Source organism: Phragmites australis, chromosome 13, assembly GCF_958298935.1.
Source record: "Phragmites australis chromosome 13, lpPhrAust1.1, whole genome shotgun sequence".
NCBI lineage: Eukaryota > Viridiplantae > Streptophyta > Magnoliopsida > Poales > Poaceae > Phragmites > Phragmites australis.
Window position 1 is genome coordinate 29,221,596 of NC_084933.1, and position 17,414 is coordinate 29,239,009.

General features: G+C 41.2%; 1 protein-coding gene across 1 annotated transcript; it reads left to right on the plus strand.

The window, feature by feature from the left end:
• The first annotated feature begins 14,540 nt into the window (after positions 1–14,540).
• On the plus strand, positions 14,541–16,418 carry LOC133889747 (uncharacterized). The gene is made up of 5 exons (XM_062330209.1): positions 14,541–14,697; positions 14,783–14,826; positions 14,935–15,016; positions 15,638–15,690; positions 15,785–16,418. Exons 1-5 carry the CDS (start codon positions 14,634–14,636, stop codon positions 15,986–15,988), a joined length of 447 nt encoding a protein of 148 aa, XP_062186193.1. The 5' UTR covers positions 14,541–14,633; the 3' UTR covers positions 15,989–16,418.
• The last annotated feature ends 996 nt before the right edge of the window (positions 16,419–17,414 follow it).

Here is a 17,414-nt window from a genome sequence, read left to right on the forward strand (position 1 = left end):
TTTATTACAAATTAACTAGGTGTTTTTGTTTATTTTTAGTTACATTCTGTTGCTTCAAACCCAATAAGCAGTGACAAAGCAATATTTAGTCATTATATTTTCATCACTAATGTGATATCACGCGGAGAAATAATATTTTGAAACTATTTAGTCACACTTAACCTGATAAACAGTGAGAAAACAATATTTCTACCCTACATTTCGTCACTAATTGCATATCCCATGACGTTATGTTTTTTTTGTCACTAATAAACTACAAAATAGGGAGAAAAAAATATTTAGTCACAATTAACCTAGTAAATAGTGGAAAAACAATATTTCGTTGTTACATTTCGTCACTAATGATATACCTTGTAGCGATATAAAAGTTGTCCCTAATAAACTATATAATAGTGTGGAAAAAATTATTTAGTCACAATTAACCTGGTAAACAGTGGCAAAACAATATTTTGTCACTATATTTTATCACTAATGATATATCTTGTGGCGATATAAAATTTGTCACTGACAAACTAAATTGAAATGTGCCTTAATTTATATATGATAAACGATTGACAATATTGTTGTTTTAATTTGATGATTTGTTGGATTGCAGGAACATATTTATGTACTGCAATTATGATTATGACTAACCAAAGTTGCAGAGAAAAATGGAGTTTGAGTGTTTTGTCTTTGTGGCAGGAGAATTGTACATGCTGGATGATCCGACGCTTGAGAAATTGAACACGCCGAATGGTCTGATGTTTAGAAGGATTTCACGCTGGAGCATTTGAACTCAGAAGAAAAAGTTGAAGTACACGTTGGATGGTTTGGCGTTGGACATCAGTGCACGCCGGAGCATTTGTTCTAGAGAGGTTGTAGATCGGTTCTGCTGTACTTGCACTCGTCGGATGGTTCGACGATGGGGTGAAATGGATGCTAGACTAATATTTGCAAAGAGGTTACAAAATGAACACGTCGGATGATTCGTCGCTCAGGAGGAGTGAACATCAGAACATCCGACGTTCATATTTTCTCTGAGATGTGCTTTCGACTGAGGATTTTGATTGTGACTAATCTATAATGTAGTTGGAGATATGTGTTTGCTTGTCTTATATTGTTGAGGTGAAAGATGCGACATGGAGGTCGACGACAGTATGATCAGAGCCAAGTAGGGTGCTTGGTGCTGGACGATCAAAGAGGTTGGATGGAATCAAGGGTGATACTAGCTGTGTATATGGAGGTTAAGCAAACCATGAGAAGATGAATGAATATGACGTGTTGACAAAGTCAAGTAAAGGGGATGTCAGTGTAAGTGACAAGGCGGTCTGAGGGATCGGAAGCTGAAGAGACTTGCCGGCGGTTAAAATCACAAGATGAAGTACATGTGTTGACATCGGGATGCTTGCTTCAAGTGACAGTGAGCCACGCTCTGAGAAGCGAACTAGACGGTTTCGCGGTTCAGCCTCAAAACCATGGAAGGATAGAGTGCACGTGGCATCATCGCGAAGCTTGCGTCGAGGCGAAGCTAAGTCGTGAAGACGCCACGGTCGTCCGATAGATGGAGGAGAAAATAGATCAAAATACTCTTTGTGGTAGCTAAGAGTGTACTATAAGAGAATGTATTTTGGGAATAAGAAAACTTGACATCTAATTAAGCTCCTAAGTACTATAAATTGAGGGGTAGAACTGTTGGAAGAGTAAGAGCCAGCTATTTGAGTTTGCATGCTATAGTTTTAGAGAAAATAAGATAGAAGAGTTTAGCCTTTGTAGTAGGTTAGAGTTTTTTATGAGTAAACTATCTTCTAATATACCGAAAATAGGGTTGAACTTTGCAAAAAATGAAGTGCATATTTCCTCCGACGCTCATGGTCATCTCCTTCTAGTTTTCTTCTTTTAGCTCTCTTGCTTTGTTGTGAGTTTTTCCCTTTTTAGCTGCGAGTTTCGTTCTAGTTGTTGTGCTAAAATTTTATTCTTCTTGTTGATAGAGGCATAAAATTCACATTCAAAATTAATCTTGAATTATCTTATCTTTAAATAATCAACTTGGAGGTTTTCTTCACCCGATACATATTTATTTAGATCTAAGTATTTTTCTCTTAAGTTACTATCTTATTATAGTGATGACTTATGGAACGAGTCTCAATTGAATCTAGGATTCACTAAGATCTATGAGAGCTATAATTTCTTTGTGTTTTTATCACAACTTTATTTCTATCCTGTTTTTACTTTCGGTTTTGGTTTTTAGGTGTGTTGAGTGATCAAAATAGAAGAATATCATACATTTTTAAAGAAATTAGTGAGACGCCTATTCACCTCTCTAGTCGCCGTTCTCGGTTCCATAGTCACTAATAAACTATATAATAGTGAGGGAATTTAGTTTGATGGTGGTTAACATGAGAATTTCGCTAACTTTTTCGTTACTAATACTCCCATTTCTTGCATCCAGCCTTCTGTTGATTCTTCGTCAAAAAAACTCGCAACTGCTGTGCTCGTAGGTTTATTGAACACCGCTGTTAATTTGGACCAACGGTGCACTTCGTATCATACGTATGCCGACAGAAAGGACAATCCGTGTCTATGCATCCATGATATTTCTCCCGCCTATGAACTGCCATAACATGCATGCTGTCCACGGTTTACGCCCATCAGGATTCAGGCATGCATGCAGTTCACGCTGTTTCAGACCATGAGATGTTGTATTATGCCATACGCATGCATGTATGGTCAGGTGACAGTTTGACACGAGAACAGTTAGGAGGAATAATGCACCGCAGCAGCTAACTATCTAGAGGATAAGTACAGTAGCTAGCTTGATCGTCCATGCTCGCCGTACGTACGTACACTGGTACACAGGACCGCGCGTAACCTCACGCGCGCCCGGCGTGCGTGCCTGGGCTTTGAACAGCATCTGGTCAAAGGCGCCGTCGAGATCGATCTCCCGCTTGGTGCTAACGCCCACACGCACAGCGACACACCTCCCGATCGACACAGGAGCTTTGATGAACCTATACCTATGATACGCCTATGCATGCATGCCCTAGGCCAAGTTCCAACGTGCCCAAACTCCCACGCCCACCTGGCCATGTCATGCCACCCTAGCTAACTGCCAATTTACCTGGGCCAGCCTCAACTTCTTCGTACTCCACTCTTCTTCGAACCTCTGCATGCCAGCAGCAAGTTTTACACCATTACCAATTTACCATGCATGCTTTATACCACTAGTATACTATCACACCTTCAATTCAACTCTGTTACTTCTGAAAATTCTTTCAGAGGAATCTTATTGTTAGTTAAACACTTAAACTGACACAGCTGGAAGAGGGGGCAGGGTTCTTGTTCATGGCAAAAGCATGCAGGTACTAGTACAAACAGGGAAGCTATAGGTATAGTACGGGCTCGTACAGTTCAGCACTAGCAACTTATTATTCTCCATTTGTTAGTGAATTTGACCTCAAAAGAATAGTGTCTGAAACCATTCCAGTCACAGAGGATCTAGTATGGATCTAACGTGCATAATTTTCTAGTGTTCTGATGTGCTGTTGAGGTAATGTTTAATCAGTTTTTAGTTGGTACGTAGGTAGGTCAGGCAGAGTATACTAATCAATCCTTGCATGTTCTTGCCCAAGAGACAGGGCGTTGTGCCGGTTTGATGGATAGCCACAAGATCAGGTGGTACATGGCATGTTTGCTGTATGAGCGGCATTGACTCGGTTGGGACTCGGGAGCTTTGCCTTGGGACCGAAATTTGTTCAAACGCACGTACATTCCTTCACATTCTTTTTGTTATTCCAATGTGTGCACATACGATACCACAATAACAAAAATTATTTAGTTTTGGTGATTAATGCACTCTCATGGAGCAGTTTAGTAGCTGTAAAGATTTAATTTTGACTAAGCTTCGTTGATTTATTACATGGTTATGTTGTGCATGCATCTGATGATGAATGGTCTATTATAGATTTCAGCAGCCAACAAATCTCTGGTTATCAGAGTTAACCCAAAATAGTTTTAATTCAATTCAGCTTTCATGTCAGGCAGAGAATCTAGAAAAAAGTTCAACCCTGGCATTTCTGAAGAAAGCCATAAGTTTTATTACCAAGAGAAAATCTAAAAGTTAAAATACAGTAGCAAATTGGCTGCTTCTGAACCCAATAACCCAATTATGGTAACATATCCGAATTTGAGAATCAATGTACATTGATTTACTTATGATAAGTGATTGATATTAGTATTTTTTAGTTTGATGGTCTTCGGTTTTGCATAAGCTTAGATGTGATTTGAATTGATTTGGGATTTTATTTGAGCATATTAATTATGGTCTAACTGGAATTAGAGTTGAATATATGTGTTTGCTTGTCTCATAGTGTATAAGTGATAGATGTAACTTGGCGGTCGACGGCGGGATGATCGGGGCCAAGCGGATTGCTTGGTGCTAGACGATCAAGGAGGGCTGACGCAGTCAAAAGTGATCCTAGCTGAACATGTGGAGGTCAAGCAAAGCATGAAAGACGGATGAAGAATGCGTGTTGATAAAGTCAAGCGAAGGGGATGCCGGTGTAAATGATAAGGTGGCCCAAGGGATCGGAAGCGGGAGAGATTTGTCAGCGATCAGGATCACAAGACGGAGTACACGTGTCGACATCGGAGCATTTGTTTAAGGTATAAACAAGTGGGGAGTCACGCTTTGAGAAGCGTGCTAGGGTTTCACGGTTTGTCCTTAAAATCGTGGGATAACTGGAGCAGTACGTAGTACCATCGCGAAACTTGCATCGATGCGAAGCTAAGTTGTGAAGGCGTTGCGGTCATCCGATGAATCGAGAACAAAATAGTCCAAAATATCCTCGATTGTATGTTAGAGTGTACTACAAGAGAGGGGTATTTTAGTAAAAAGCTAGAAAACTTAAGGGTCAAGTTTCCTAGGCTTATAAATAGGGAAGTAGGACTATGAAAAGAGATGAACCAACCATTTTAAGTCCCTTGTGCTATCCATATGAGAGTCTTGTGCTAGTGTTTTAGAGAAGAGTAAGAGAAGTACTTAGCCTATGTATTAGACGAGAGCTTTGTGAGTAAAAATCTTTGTTATCTGACTAAAATAGGGTGGATCTCTACTCCAATAAAATTTATTTTTCTTCATGTTATTATGCTCAACTCCTTCTAGTTTCCTTCTATTAGTTCCCTTGAAAGTATGCAAGTTTTTCGGTTTCCAAATTTGATTTTTGTTTTGATTTTTTGGCTGAAATTTTAGCACCTTGTGAGGTTATTCTTCTTATTGCTAGAGGCATAAAATTTGTATGCACATGCTTATGTGGGGGAGTCTTGAATTCTCTTGTGTCTAGACAATTAACTTGGAGAGTTTCGTTGCTCGGTGTTTATCTTTTCTTGTTTCTTTACAAGTTATGATCTTTTGAGTGCTAAAATATTGGATTGGTCTTTAATAGAATCTATGGTTCATATATCATCCGTGGAGTCGTGTTGCCTCAATTTTCTCTTGTTAAAATTTCTCTCTATTTTTTGTTTCTACTTGAGTTTTGAGGGTGCGTTGGGTGATCCAAATAGGAGAACGTCATCGATTTCGTAAGAAATTTGTTGAGGATCCTATTCACCCCCCCCCCCTCTAGTCACCAATCTCGATTCTACAATTGGTATCAGAGCCGATTTGATCACTTATTGATCTTTATCAGCTTTGTGATCCGTAGGAAACAATGGAGAGAAATGGAAAGATTTCTCTATTTTATGGTCAAGATTTTTTGTTCTAGAAGATGTACATGGAGCCTTATCTTCTAAGTCAAGTACAATTTGGAAAATAGTTGATTTCAACTGTATGATTCCTACTGCTCACACGACTCAAATTCAAATCGAGAAGTATTAGGCCGACAGTATGAGGCTGACAACAAGGCCAGAAATATTTTGTTTACAAGTCTGAGTCGAAATGAGTTTGACAGGGTCCAACACATCTGTACTGCTCGGGAGATCTGGTTTACTCTGAGTGTCTTTAATGATTGCACTAATCATATTAAGGCTAGATGCCAAAACACATACAACCAAAAATATCAAATGTTTGTGTAATCACTGGAGAGTCTTTGGATACAATGTTTGCTCACTTTGATGGGATCGTTAGCAATTTTTGCTCAATTGGTGTTCTGCCTTATTCTGACCACGAGAGAGTGGTTAAGCTTCTCTATGCTCTTGACCGTAGCATATGGGAAGTGAAGATCTCGAGCATTAAAGAGTCAACAAGTTATAACACATTGACTTATGATGAACTCTTTAGCAAGCTCAAGTCCACCAAGATAACCAAGGTGACTCGAATTGGTTTTAGAAATCCCTTGTCTCAGAACATAGCGTTGGTTTCCGGATCGAATGGTGGCAATCAGGCTGGAGCTAGCTTTTCTTGTGCTAACACTTCATCAAGTGGTTTTGCTGTGTCTTCTTTGATTTCTATCACAGAGGAGCAGGTAGACACTTTAGATGATGAGGACCTTGTTCTCATTGTGAAGAAGTTCACCCACTTCTACAATAATCACCGAGACCAGAGGATGGGCAGTTCTTGTGCCTACTTTGAGTGTGGTGATACCACCCATTTCAAGACGGACTGCTCCAAGCTCAAGAAGAGGGAAGACTGTGACCATGACCACAATAAGCACAAGATGATAAACAAGAAACCCTTCTTCAAGAAGAACCATGACAAGATGGCCAAGAAGGCGACTAAGGCGGCTTCTAGGGCGTTCGTGGCTACTCTCAACGACATCGACATCTCTTCTAGCAAGGAGTTGATCTCGAAGGAGGAGGAGCTGCCGATGAAGGACAAGAAGAAGAAGAACAAGGACTTCACCGGCCTATCTTCATGGCAGATGCGAACAACGATAGACCCCGAGCTTGATCCCTCCGATGTATTACCTCCCTACGATCAGCTTTCTGTCCAAGTCAATATCTTGAATGATACTCTCATAAGACAGGATAGGTTACTTAAGAAATTTATGCGTGAGTTCAAGGAGCTTATGCCTAAGTATGAATATGTTTCTTCTGAGCTTGTATTGCTTAGGTCTAGGTCTGATGATTAGGAGTGTGAGAGTTATTTGTTGGTTATGACTGAACTTACCGAGCTTCAGAATGTGCATGCTCAAATCACCAGCCAGCTTGAGAATGCTGAGAAGGAACTCCTTAAGGAGGAGTCCAGATCTACACTCTTAGGTGTTTGTAAGAATTGCCCTTTGCTTACAAAAGATGTTAAACTGAAAGACAAGCACATTAAAGAGCTAAAATCTAGATTAGAGAGTGCTAGGTGTTTGAATGATATGTAGCCGAACTGTTCCACTTGTATAGTCTTTCAGGATAAGCTCAGCTGGGTTAGAGGGTAAGTTAAGAAACTCTTGGATGAGAATGAGTATCTCCTTTCTCTAGTGGAGAAGTACTCATAAGGTAAGGGAAAAATAAATTTGATCTTAGCTAAGACCAAGATGTATGCTGACAAGGTGGGTTTGACTTTTGGGTTGGGATTTGAGAGGGTTATTTACAGTGGGGATAGTAAGACTATTTTCACCACACCTACTGCCTTAGAAGTTGAGAGGTCTAAAATCAATGTTGTACCACAATCCATCAAGAAGAAACCCATACCATAGCCTATCAAGAAGAATTCAGCACCACAATCCAAGAAACCTCCACAACCTAAGGTGAGAGCCCTAGTGAGAGAACCTAGAGTGACCGGCAGTAGAGTTCCAGAAAGACGCTACCATTCCACCTACTGCCAGAGAGAGTGTCACCTTGTTAGGTTTTACTTTCATTGTGGGAGAGATGAGCGGCATGAGTGGGAATACCCGGGATATGTAGCGCCCATCTGTTGGTGTACATGAGTCTTTTCCTCGCTCTCACCCATGAGTCTTAGACGCTCATCAGTTTTCTTCCAGAGGCTTTTTCCGGCTTGAATTTTACCATGACTTATATAGTTTTGTTCCACGTGTAAGAGACTTTGAGTCCCAGCACTTTGGCGGACCAGGTTTTCCTCATCATTGTTCTCACCCCCAGTGTGCTAGTGTTGATCTGCATTCACCTGCTTTCATTGCTTTAGAGCGGATGACCTAGTACTGGATTCCTAAGGGATTTTTATCTAACCCCAGTACTGAGACATCCACCTAATATTCTTCTTATATGTAGGTGGCATGTCAAGTCCTGGAGAATAAGTGGCTCGTCAACTTCGGTTGTTCGTGCCATATGACTAGAGATGTATCATGGTTCTCCATCCTCACCCCAATGAAGCGGAACAAGTACATCACTTTCGAGGATGATCAGAAATGAAGAGTGAAGGTCAAAGGTATGGTAAGGGTGAATGAGAGTTTTACTCTCAAAGATGTGCCTTTGGTGGAGCCTCTGAGATACAATTTTCTGTCTATGTCTTAGTTGCTAGATGAGGACTTGGAAGTGCGTTTCAAATGTGTTACTTCTCGAGTTTTTGATTCTTCTGGCGTTTTGATTTGCCGAATTTGCAGAGTTGGGAGAGTCTTTAAGCTGAATTTTCTGAGTCTATTGGTTCTTCTTGTTGTTTGATCGCACAACCTCCTTCTGAGCTTTGGATGTGGTATAGGAGACTTGGACACATGAGTTTTGATTTGCTTACTTGTTTGAGTGACCTAAGTTTGATTCGAGGATTGCTCAAGCTTAAATTTGAGAAGAACCTTGTTTGTACTCCTTGTCGGCATAGCAAAATGGTTGCTGCTTCTCACTCACCAGTCAATCTGGAGATAACTAAACGATCGGAATAATTTCTCCATTGGATATTGTTGATCCTTCACAGGTTCGTTCGACAGGTGGGAAGTGGTATATTCTTGTCATTGTTGATGACTTCTCTCACTACTCTTGGGTCTTCTTTCTTGTGAGCAAGGATGAAGTATTTTCACACTTTCGAAACTTTGGCTTTGAGATTGTTAAAAGAACTCCCTGGTGCATTGAAAATAATTCGTAGTGATAATGGCACTAAATTTGAGAACTATCTCTTTGATACTTTCGGTCTTGAGCATGACAATTTTTTGCCCCACGCGTTCCTCAGCAGAATGACATGGTTGAGAAGAAGAATCGTACTTTGGTGGAGATGGCTAGGACGATGCTTGATAAGCATACGACTCCTAAGAAGTTTTGGGCTGAGGCCATTAGCATGGCGTGCTACATCTCCAATTGAATTTTCTTATGCTCGATCTTGAATTTAACTTCTTATGAGTTGTGTTTTAGGAGAAAGCTGAATGTTTCGTATTTGAGAGTTTTTGGGTATCGGTGCTTCTTCCTAAAGCGTGACAATTTTGACAAGTTTGAGTCATATTCTTCCGATGATATTTTCTGACGGTATTCTCTTTATGGTCATTCTTACAGGGTCTTTAATCTTGACACTAACATCATCATGGAGTCCTGTGATGTGACCTTTAATGAATCGACCCCTTGTGCTAGCCATATCTTTGAGTGTGCAGGTGACTAGGAGATGAGTGAACACATCTTTGTAGAAGGTAACCTTTCAACTTTTGAGGATGACAAGGATGATCCACTACTTCCTACCATCACACTTTCTCCCGAGCTAGTTCCTGCCTCTTCTACACCGGTAGAGGGTCCTACGGCCTCTACTTCCACATCAGTTGATTTCGATCCTACATCAGCAGTGTTAAGGGGGAGATCATCTCGCAGCGCGAAGCTCCTCAACACATTCAGCGGCGACACCCTCGACAAATGATGATCAGCGACATCAATGAAAGGGTAATGAGATCCAAATATGCTCACTATGCTTATTTCACTGATTGTACATTTGTTGCTTCCTTTGAGTCTCATGATGTTGGACATGTTTTATCTGATTCAAGTTGGGTCAATATCGTGCATGAAAAGCTAGAAAACTTTAAGAGAAACCAAGTTTGGATCCTTATAGACACCCCAAATGTTCACAGCAAATAGGTTTTGAAAAATAAAAAGGAGAAGGATGGGTCTGCAGTAAGAAACAAGGCTACATTGGTAGCTCAGAGTTTCACTCAGGTAGAGCGAATAGACTTTGGAGAAACCTTTGCACCAATAGCTAGGCTAGAAGCTATTAGAATACTCCTTTCATTTGCGGCATCCCGAGATTTCAAGTTGTATCAAATGGATGTCAAGAGTGCCTTTCCTAAAGGGTTTCATAGATAAAGAGGTCTATGTTAAGCAATTCCGAGGCTTTGAGCATCCTAAATACCCTCATAGAGTATACACGCTTTAGAAAGCTTTGTATGGGCTTAAGCATATGCCTGAGGCTTGGTATGATAGGTTTAAGTCTTTTGTTAGGGCATGGTATGTGATGGGGTCAGCTGATAAAACTTTATTCACTCTCAGACATGGCAATGATTTCTTACTTGTTATATTTATATGGATGATATTATTTTTATAGCTCTTCTCATACACTTGTGACTAAGTTTGTAGAAATTATGAGTAGGGAGTTTAAGATGTCGATGATGGATGAGCTCAAATTCTTCCTTGGACTTCAATCAAGTAGTGCAAGCAAGGCACCTTCGTCCACCAGGTGAAGTACACCAAGGATCTACTGAAGAAGTTCGACATGAGCGATGCAAAGCTATTAGCGACACTAATGGCTACCTCGACCGTGCTTGATCCAGATAAAGATGGCGAGGAGGTGGACCAACGGGAGTACATGAGCATAATCGGCTCCCTCCTGTATCTAACTGTGACAAGACCTCACATCCACTTCGCCGTATGTCTGTGTGCTCGCTTCCAGGCTTTACCGAGAATGTCTCACCGCCAAGCGGTGAAACACATTCTAAGGTATCTCAAGCACACTTGAGTATGGCCTTTGGTTTTCTGTATCCTCTTCCCTTTCTCCTCATGGCTTTTCGGATGCGGATTTTGCTGGTTATAGAATTGACATGAAGAGTACCTCTGGTACTTGTCATTTCTTGGATACTTTTCTTATGTGTTGGTCTTCTTGCAATCAGTCTAACATTGCACAGTCTACTGCTAAAGCTGAATATTTAGCTGCTGCTAGCTGTTGCTCACAGATTTTATGGATTGTTGCTACTTTGAGAGATTTTATGTTAGACTTCAATAGTGTGCCACTTTTGTGTAATAACACATGTGCCATAAGCTTAGCCAATAACCGAGTTTAACACTTCACAATCAAACACATAGATATGAGATTCTACTTCCTGAGAGAGCATAATGAGAAGAGAGACATTGAGTTGAGCTACATAGATATCCAACACCAATTAGCCGACATCTTTACCAAGTCTCTAGATGCAACAAAGTTTGCCTTTCTAAGTGTAGAGCTTAGTGTGTGCCATTCCTATGGTATTGTGTGAGGGAGAGTTGCCTTTGTACATACTCTATCTTACTTTTATTACATTTGCATTGTATAGTATTTTGTAAGATAATTATGTTAGCAAGCTTCACTTATATGTTATTTGCACTTTCTTATACTAGTTGTGAATTTGTGCTAACTGTACTAGATGTATAACAATTTGTGCAAGATTGAGTTTTTATTGAAACATGACATAAAATCTGTTGTGCAAGCTTGTCTTTTCTAAGAATGAACTTGAAATATGAAAATAATATCTTGTCAGCCTTGAGTATTTATTTTAGCTTGATCAATGCTTAAATTAGGCTAGTTCTGTAAAAAGCTTGTGCTAGAACGCTTTGTTCAGTTCAGCAGATTGGGGCTCTTTGACCTTTATCTATGTAAATATTTAGCTCATGATTAACCCTTAGAAGAGCATGCGCTCTATTGTGTCGTAAAGGCACAATTTATTTTAGCTTTGTGAAAAAATTACATATCTTGAATCCTATGTTGAGATAATAAAATGAATGATCAAGTTCTGAGCTAAAATTGAATTCAATATGATGACTTAAGGATTTATGTGGTTTGCAAAAGAAGTAAACTCATGGTTGCTTAAAGTTCACTTGATGATAGTTAAATGATCAAATGAGAAAGTTAACTTATATTTTTTAATTTGCTAAGCATATTCTTTTTCATATTGTCAAACTAAGGTTTGGATTAATATGTGGGTGTTTGTATAGCCCATCGGGTCAAACTTGGTTGCCTAGTTTGAACTTGATATAGTACTAGTTTCTCTAATCTTTTCACTGATCATGAAATTGTGGATGCTTTTGTGATGACATCTTTTGGATAATTAAACAATATAATCAAAACTTGCTTCATTCTCGGTGCTTGTGATATGAACTCACTTCGAGACTTTGTGCGTCTTTGAGTTATATTGTTTACTCTTTATAGTGCTTTGATATCTTTAGTCTTTGCAAGTGTTTTGTGATATATATGTGAAACTTTGTAGGTTTATATTTAATTTACACATCTTTAACATTATCTTGTATTCTTGATGTTTGCGTTGCCAAAGGGGAGTAAATATACTCAAAGATATTATGCACAAATATTCAACAAAGTGGGAGAAAATTGCATTTATCTATAAATGAAAAGGGGTAAAATAGAAAATATGCAATCATCAAGGAGGAGCATGTGTTTTTAGGGTTTTTGAGTTTTTCTTGTCCTTTTGATGTTTTTGGTTCGTCTTTGCCTCTCTTTGGATTTTTGCAACCTTTATTATACTAAGTGACATATTTTTTTCTTTCTTGAGTTTTTGTTCACTTGGATGAGGTTATCTTATTTTAATTTTTTTCAAACTAAAATCTTTGTGTCTTGAGGGTTGTTAGTGGACTCATCAAGAGGGAGATTAAAAAATTAAGTTGAAATATATTTTGGTTTACTTATGATGAGTGATTGACATTGATATTTATTTGGTTTGATAATCTTTAGTTTTGCATGCGCTTTAATGTGATTTGAATTGATTTGATATTTCATTTGAGCATATTAATTATGGACTAACTAGAATCGGAGTTGGAGATATGTGTTTGCTTATCTCGCTGTGTGTAGGTGATGGATGCAACTTAGTGGTCGGTGATGGGATGATCAGGGCCAAGCGCAGTGCTTGGTGCCAGACGATCAAGGAGGCTGGGCAGAGTCAAGGGTGATACTTGCTGAACACGTGAAGGTCAAGTAAAACATGAAAAACGAATGGAGGTGGCGTATTGATAAAGTCAAATGAAGGGGATGTCGATGCAAGTAAGAAGACAGTCTGAGGGATTGGGTGTGGGAGAGACTTGCCGACGGTCAGAATTGCAAGATGGAGTACACGCATCGATATCGAAGCGTTTGCTTAAGGTGTAAGCAAGTAGGGAGTAACGCTTTGAGAAGTGTGCTATGATTTCGCGGTTTGGTTTCAAAATCGTGGGAGGACTGAAGGAGTACGTGGTATCATCATGAAGCTTACGTCGAGACGAAGTTAAGTTGTGAAGGTGCCATGACAGTCTGATGAATCGAAAAAAAATAGACCAAAATACACTCGGTGGGAAGTAGGAATGTACTACAAGAAAGGAGTATTTTGGGAAAAACTAGAAAACTTAGGGTCAATTTTTCTAAGCTTATAAAAATAAATAGGTAGTGCTATGGAAGGAGATAAACCAGCCATTTTGATCTCCTAGTGTCATCCGTATGATAGCTTTGTACTAGGGTTTCAGAGATGGGGAATATAAGTACTTATCTTATGTATTAGGTGAGAGTTTTATGAGAAAAATCTTTGTAACCCATCTAAAATAGGATTGACCCTTTCTAAAATAAAGTTTATTTTTATTTTTAGCTAAAATTTTAGCACCTTATAAGACCATTCTTCTTATTGCTAGAAACATAAAATTCATATACACAAGCTTATGTGATGGGGTCTTGAATTATCTTGCCTTTAGACAATCAACTTTGAGAGTTTCGTTGCTCGGTATTAATCTTTCCTTATTTCTTTGTAAGTTGTGATATTTCAAGTGTTAAGACATATGGATTGATTTTAAATAGAATATATGGTTTTTATACCATCTGTAGAGTCGTGTTGCCTCGATTTTCTTTTGTTAAAACTTATCTCTATTTTACTTTCACTTGAATTTTAAGGTGTATTAAAACACCTATTTACCCATCTAATCGTCAATCTCTATCCTACCTAATCCAGCAGAATCTGCAAGCAGTAGGGACCATACTGCCTCTCCTGCTAAGGCTCAGCAGCCACAGGGGAGTCTGGACTTTGAAACAGTAATCACAGGTAGCAAACCTGCTAAGGCTCAGCTACTGCAGTTGAGTTTGGAACAGTAATAAGAAGAAGCGAACCTGCAACTCCAGTAGTATAACAGAGCCAAGAGAAGCACAAGGTTATCTTGTACTACTCCGGTATTATAACTGAGTCAGGACAAGCATAAGGTAATCTGCTACTGCAGTATTATAAAGTGTATAACTGAGCCAGGACAAGCACAAGGTAACTTAAACAGGCACCGAGTTTTGGGGGAACATCCTTCCTTAAAAAGTGACAGCCCAACCAAAACTCAAGATACAGCCATACAGGGCTGGATTAAAGATTACCTTTCCTAATTGTTTTTGAAGCTGTCATTAATCGTGGAGTTTGACATGTCAGTGCTCGGTGCAGTGGGGCGAGGGAGACCACTGCCTGTTTATAAATTTACAAGCGCCTGAGGTCACTTCGCCTTAGGCTCGCCGCTCGCTCCCATTCTCTCCACTCCTATCTGCTCTACTTCTCATTCAGTCGGACGAACCACTGCATCTTGCTTCTTAATTTGTTTGGATAGGCACAGAGATGAGGACTTCTGCTGTGGCCTTTGTTGCGTCTCTTCTCCTACTACTGGCTACAAGAGCACATGGTATGCTTCATGCATGGCTACCTATCTCCTGCGCTAGTGGCTCTTTGAGGTGACTGAATGACTGATCATTCATTTCTGCATGCAGGAATCAGGCTAGAGAGGCGGTTACATGGAGCAATCAACAGCAAGGTTAGTATATCTATGAACTAGTGTGATTATGGTTCGTCGTCTTCCGGCAGTATGATTCAAGTTTTACAATGTTTGCTTATTTCGTTGTGCTCATTCTGTATCCAGCAGGAGATGGGCGATGCGAAGTCCGGCGAAGCATCCATTGGTTACTCGGTGAACAAGCACTGCACTCCCGATGGGCATTGCTCAGGTACAATGAAGCAGATGACTACTACTCCTACTGTTGTTGCGAAGGATAGCGAGGTGGTGGTCAGTGCGTATGCGGCACCAAGGTTCCATGAGGATTACTATGGGCCAAGTGGCCATGAACCTATTCATCACTGAGCTGTCTGAGCATATAGCTGCATTATATTTACCTCTATTATCCCCTAGCTAGCCTTAGTTCTTCTCTCTCTTCATGCTTTATCTTGGTTTGGAGAATGTAAAGGGAGAATCTATAGCTGTAGTGTTCTATTCTGCACCAGCTCGATCGTTGTTATGTACTTTGAATCTAGTTTTAGCAGATGTTAGTTCTGAACCCATCTGTTTCCATCTACTATCTTCAGATTTTCTCTGTGGATGCATGCATTGATTCACGTGAGCGGTGTACAGTAACGATACTACTAGCTAGCATAGATGCCATGGTAGCAAGAAACGTAAAACTCGGCACTTGAGTCGCCGGTCTAGGCATTACAGTAACATTTTTACACATCGCGTACAGTCAGTAGTAACAAGTTAAAAAATGCGGTATAATTGGCAACTTTTCGCATCTTTTACTTTCGTCCACGTACCAGCTTTTTAATCTAACAGGTCGTTGTAATCTTTGATGCAGGAAAGGTGAAAAACCCACTGACGCACGCTGAGACGAGTGCAGCCAAGAATCAGGTCAGTGAATTTTCAGGCTTTCAGCAACCACCGACTGAACATTCTTACCATGAAAAATTTTCGCATCTCATGCATGCATGCATGATATTTACAGATCACCGAGAGGAACGGTCACACAAGTGTCGCCGAGGCCACGTCTCACAAAGCGGAGGTGGCGAGCCACGGTTCCCAAGAGGAAGCAGCGTCCGTCGTCCGCGGCGCGGGCGCGCCGCGGCAGCGGCAGACATACCCCGACATCCTCGACATTGCCGGAATGGATTACTCACCGGCCACAAGAAAACCTCCCATCCACAACTGAACGAACGCCGGTCAGCCGACCTTCGATGAGAAAGATCAGCACGTGAGTGCAGCACGCAGTACAAGTACTCTACTAGCTAGCTAGCTTCTAGTGCCCATTAGCTTTTTTCGTTCATTAGTTTAGCTGCTTATAGCTGGGCTATCTTCTAGAATTAGTAATAGCTAGCAAGTGCTCCGATCCTGATCCCTGAGTCCTGAATAGAATAGCGCGTACAGCTAGTGACCACTCGATACTGGACAGCATCGAAGGAAATGCTGCACCTTTTGTGACGACGATACTACTCTACAAAACTTCTGCCGCTTGTTTTCATCTCGAGTGCCCCGCGGATGTAACATGCCTGCCTGTGTAACACCGCGCTTTTGACCGCTTCTGATCTGCATCGGTTAATCTGGCACTACTCTCCGATACTATATTCTGCTACTCCATTGTTTACCGGTGACAGTGAGAGTAATATGCAAATATATATTAACGCTTCCAATCAAGAGACGAGTTGGTGAGACGACGATCGACAGGGAGGGGTCTGTCACATGCAGCTGTATGCTTAGTTAATTATATATGCGGCCGGGTGGTGGTGGTGGTGGTGAGCAGGTGCACGTACGGCCCGTACGTACGTGAGTTGGGACGTTGTGGCACCGCGCGCGCGGATGGATGGATGGGCCTGGCACGTTGCCGTCGCGCGCCCGACGAGCCGTCGCTTTCCGGCCGGCGAGGCCGATTGGGTTGGGCGCGCGGCTGCCCGCGCGGGTCAGGCAGGCATGTGATGCGGGTAGTGCGCGCATTGTGCCGCGCGCGCCACTCCGCCGATGGCGATATCGCTACGGCGTGCTGGGCTGCGAGGCTGCAGCCGTGGCGTGGTAGACCAGCGCCTGCGACGCGAAAGCCGGGCAAGACAGCGAGACGCCGCGTACCGTGTCGACGACGTAAACTCGCCGCTCGAGCGCTTTGACAAACTGAGCACTTGTTTCGTAAATCGTAAGGCACCTTTACGATCGATGTTGTTAACTTGTCATGCTTACATACTCTCCACTGAAAGGGCAGTAGAAAAGTATTGAGCTCAAGTAAACGGCACAGAGCATGATCGATGCTGTTACCAGACTGTAAGTTTCTGATGTTCTTACTGCTCGCTACAGTGCAACTGATCCGGTACTCTTCACTCCTCTGTCGCACATGTATGCATGCATGATGCGCGCGTTGGGATGTGTACACTGCTATAGTACGTAGCAGGTGTAGAACCACCGGAACGCATGTATTGCGATCGATTCAGCTCTGACGGGACCTTTGTTTAGTGTTTTCTCCGTGCCTGCGTTTTTGTATGGCTCTATGCTGACAACCACCTGACGCTGTTGATCATTGCCTGAGTGCGTGCCGTTCTGACCGGAAACGGAAATAATAAGTCGCAGCGGGCATCATGGAACAAGACGGATGG

Bases quoted from the DNA above. Each gene is read 5' to 3' on its own strand.
- LOC133889747 (XM_062330209.1), top strand. From the start codon at position 14,634: ATGAGGACTTCTGCTGTGGCCTTTGTTGCGTCTCTTCTCCTACTACTG. The intron at 14,698-14,782 runs GTATGCTTCATG...TTCTGCATGCAG, and splicing joins ACTGGCTACAAGAGCACATG to GAATCAGGCTAGAGAGGCGG. The intron at 14,827-14,934 runs GTTAGTATATCT...TGTATCCAGCAG, and splicing joins ATGGAGCAATCAACAGCAAG to GAGATGGGCGATGCGAAGTC.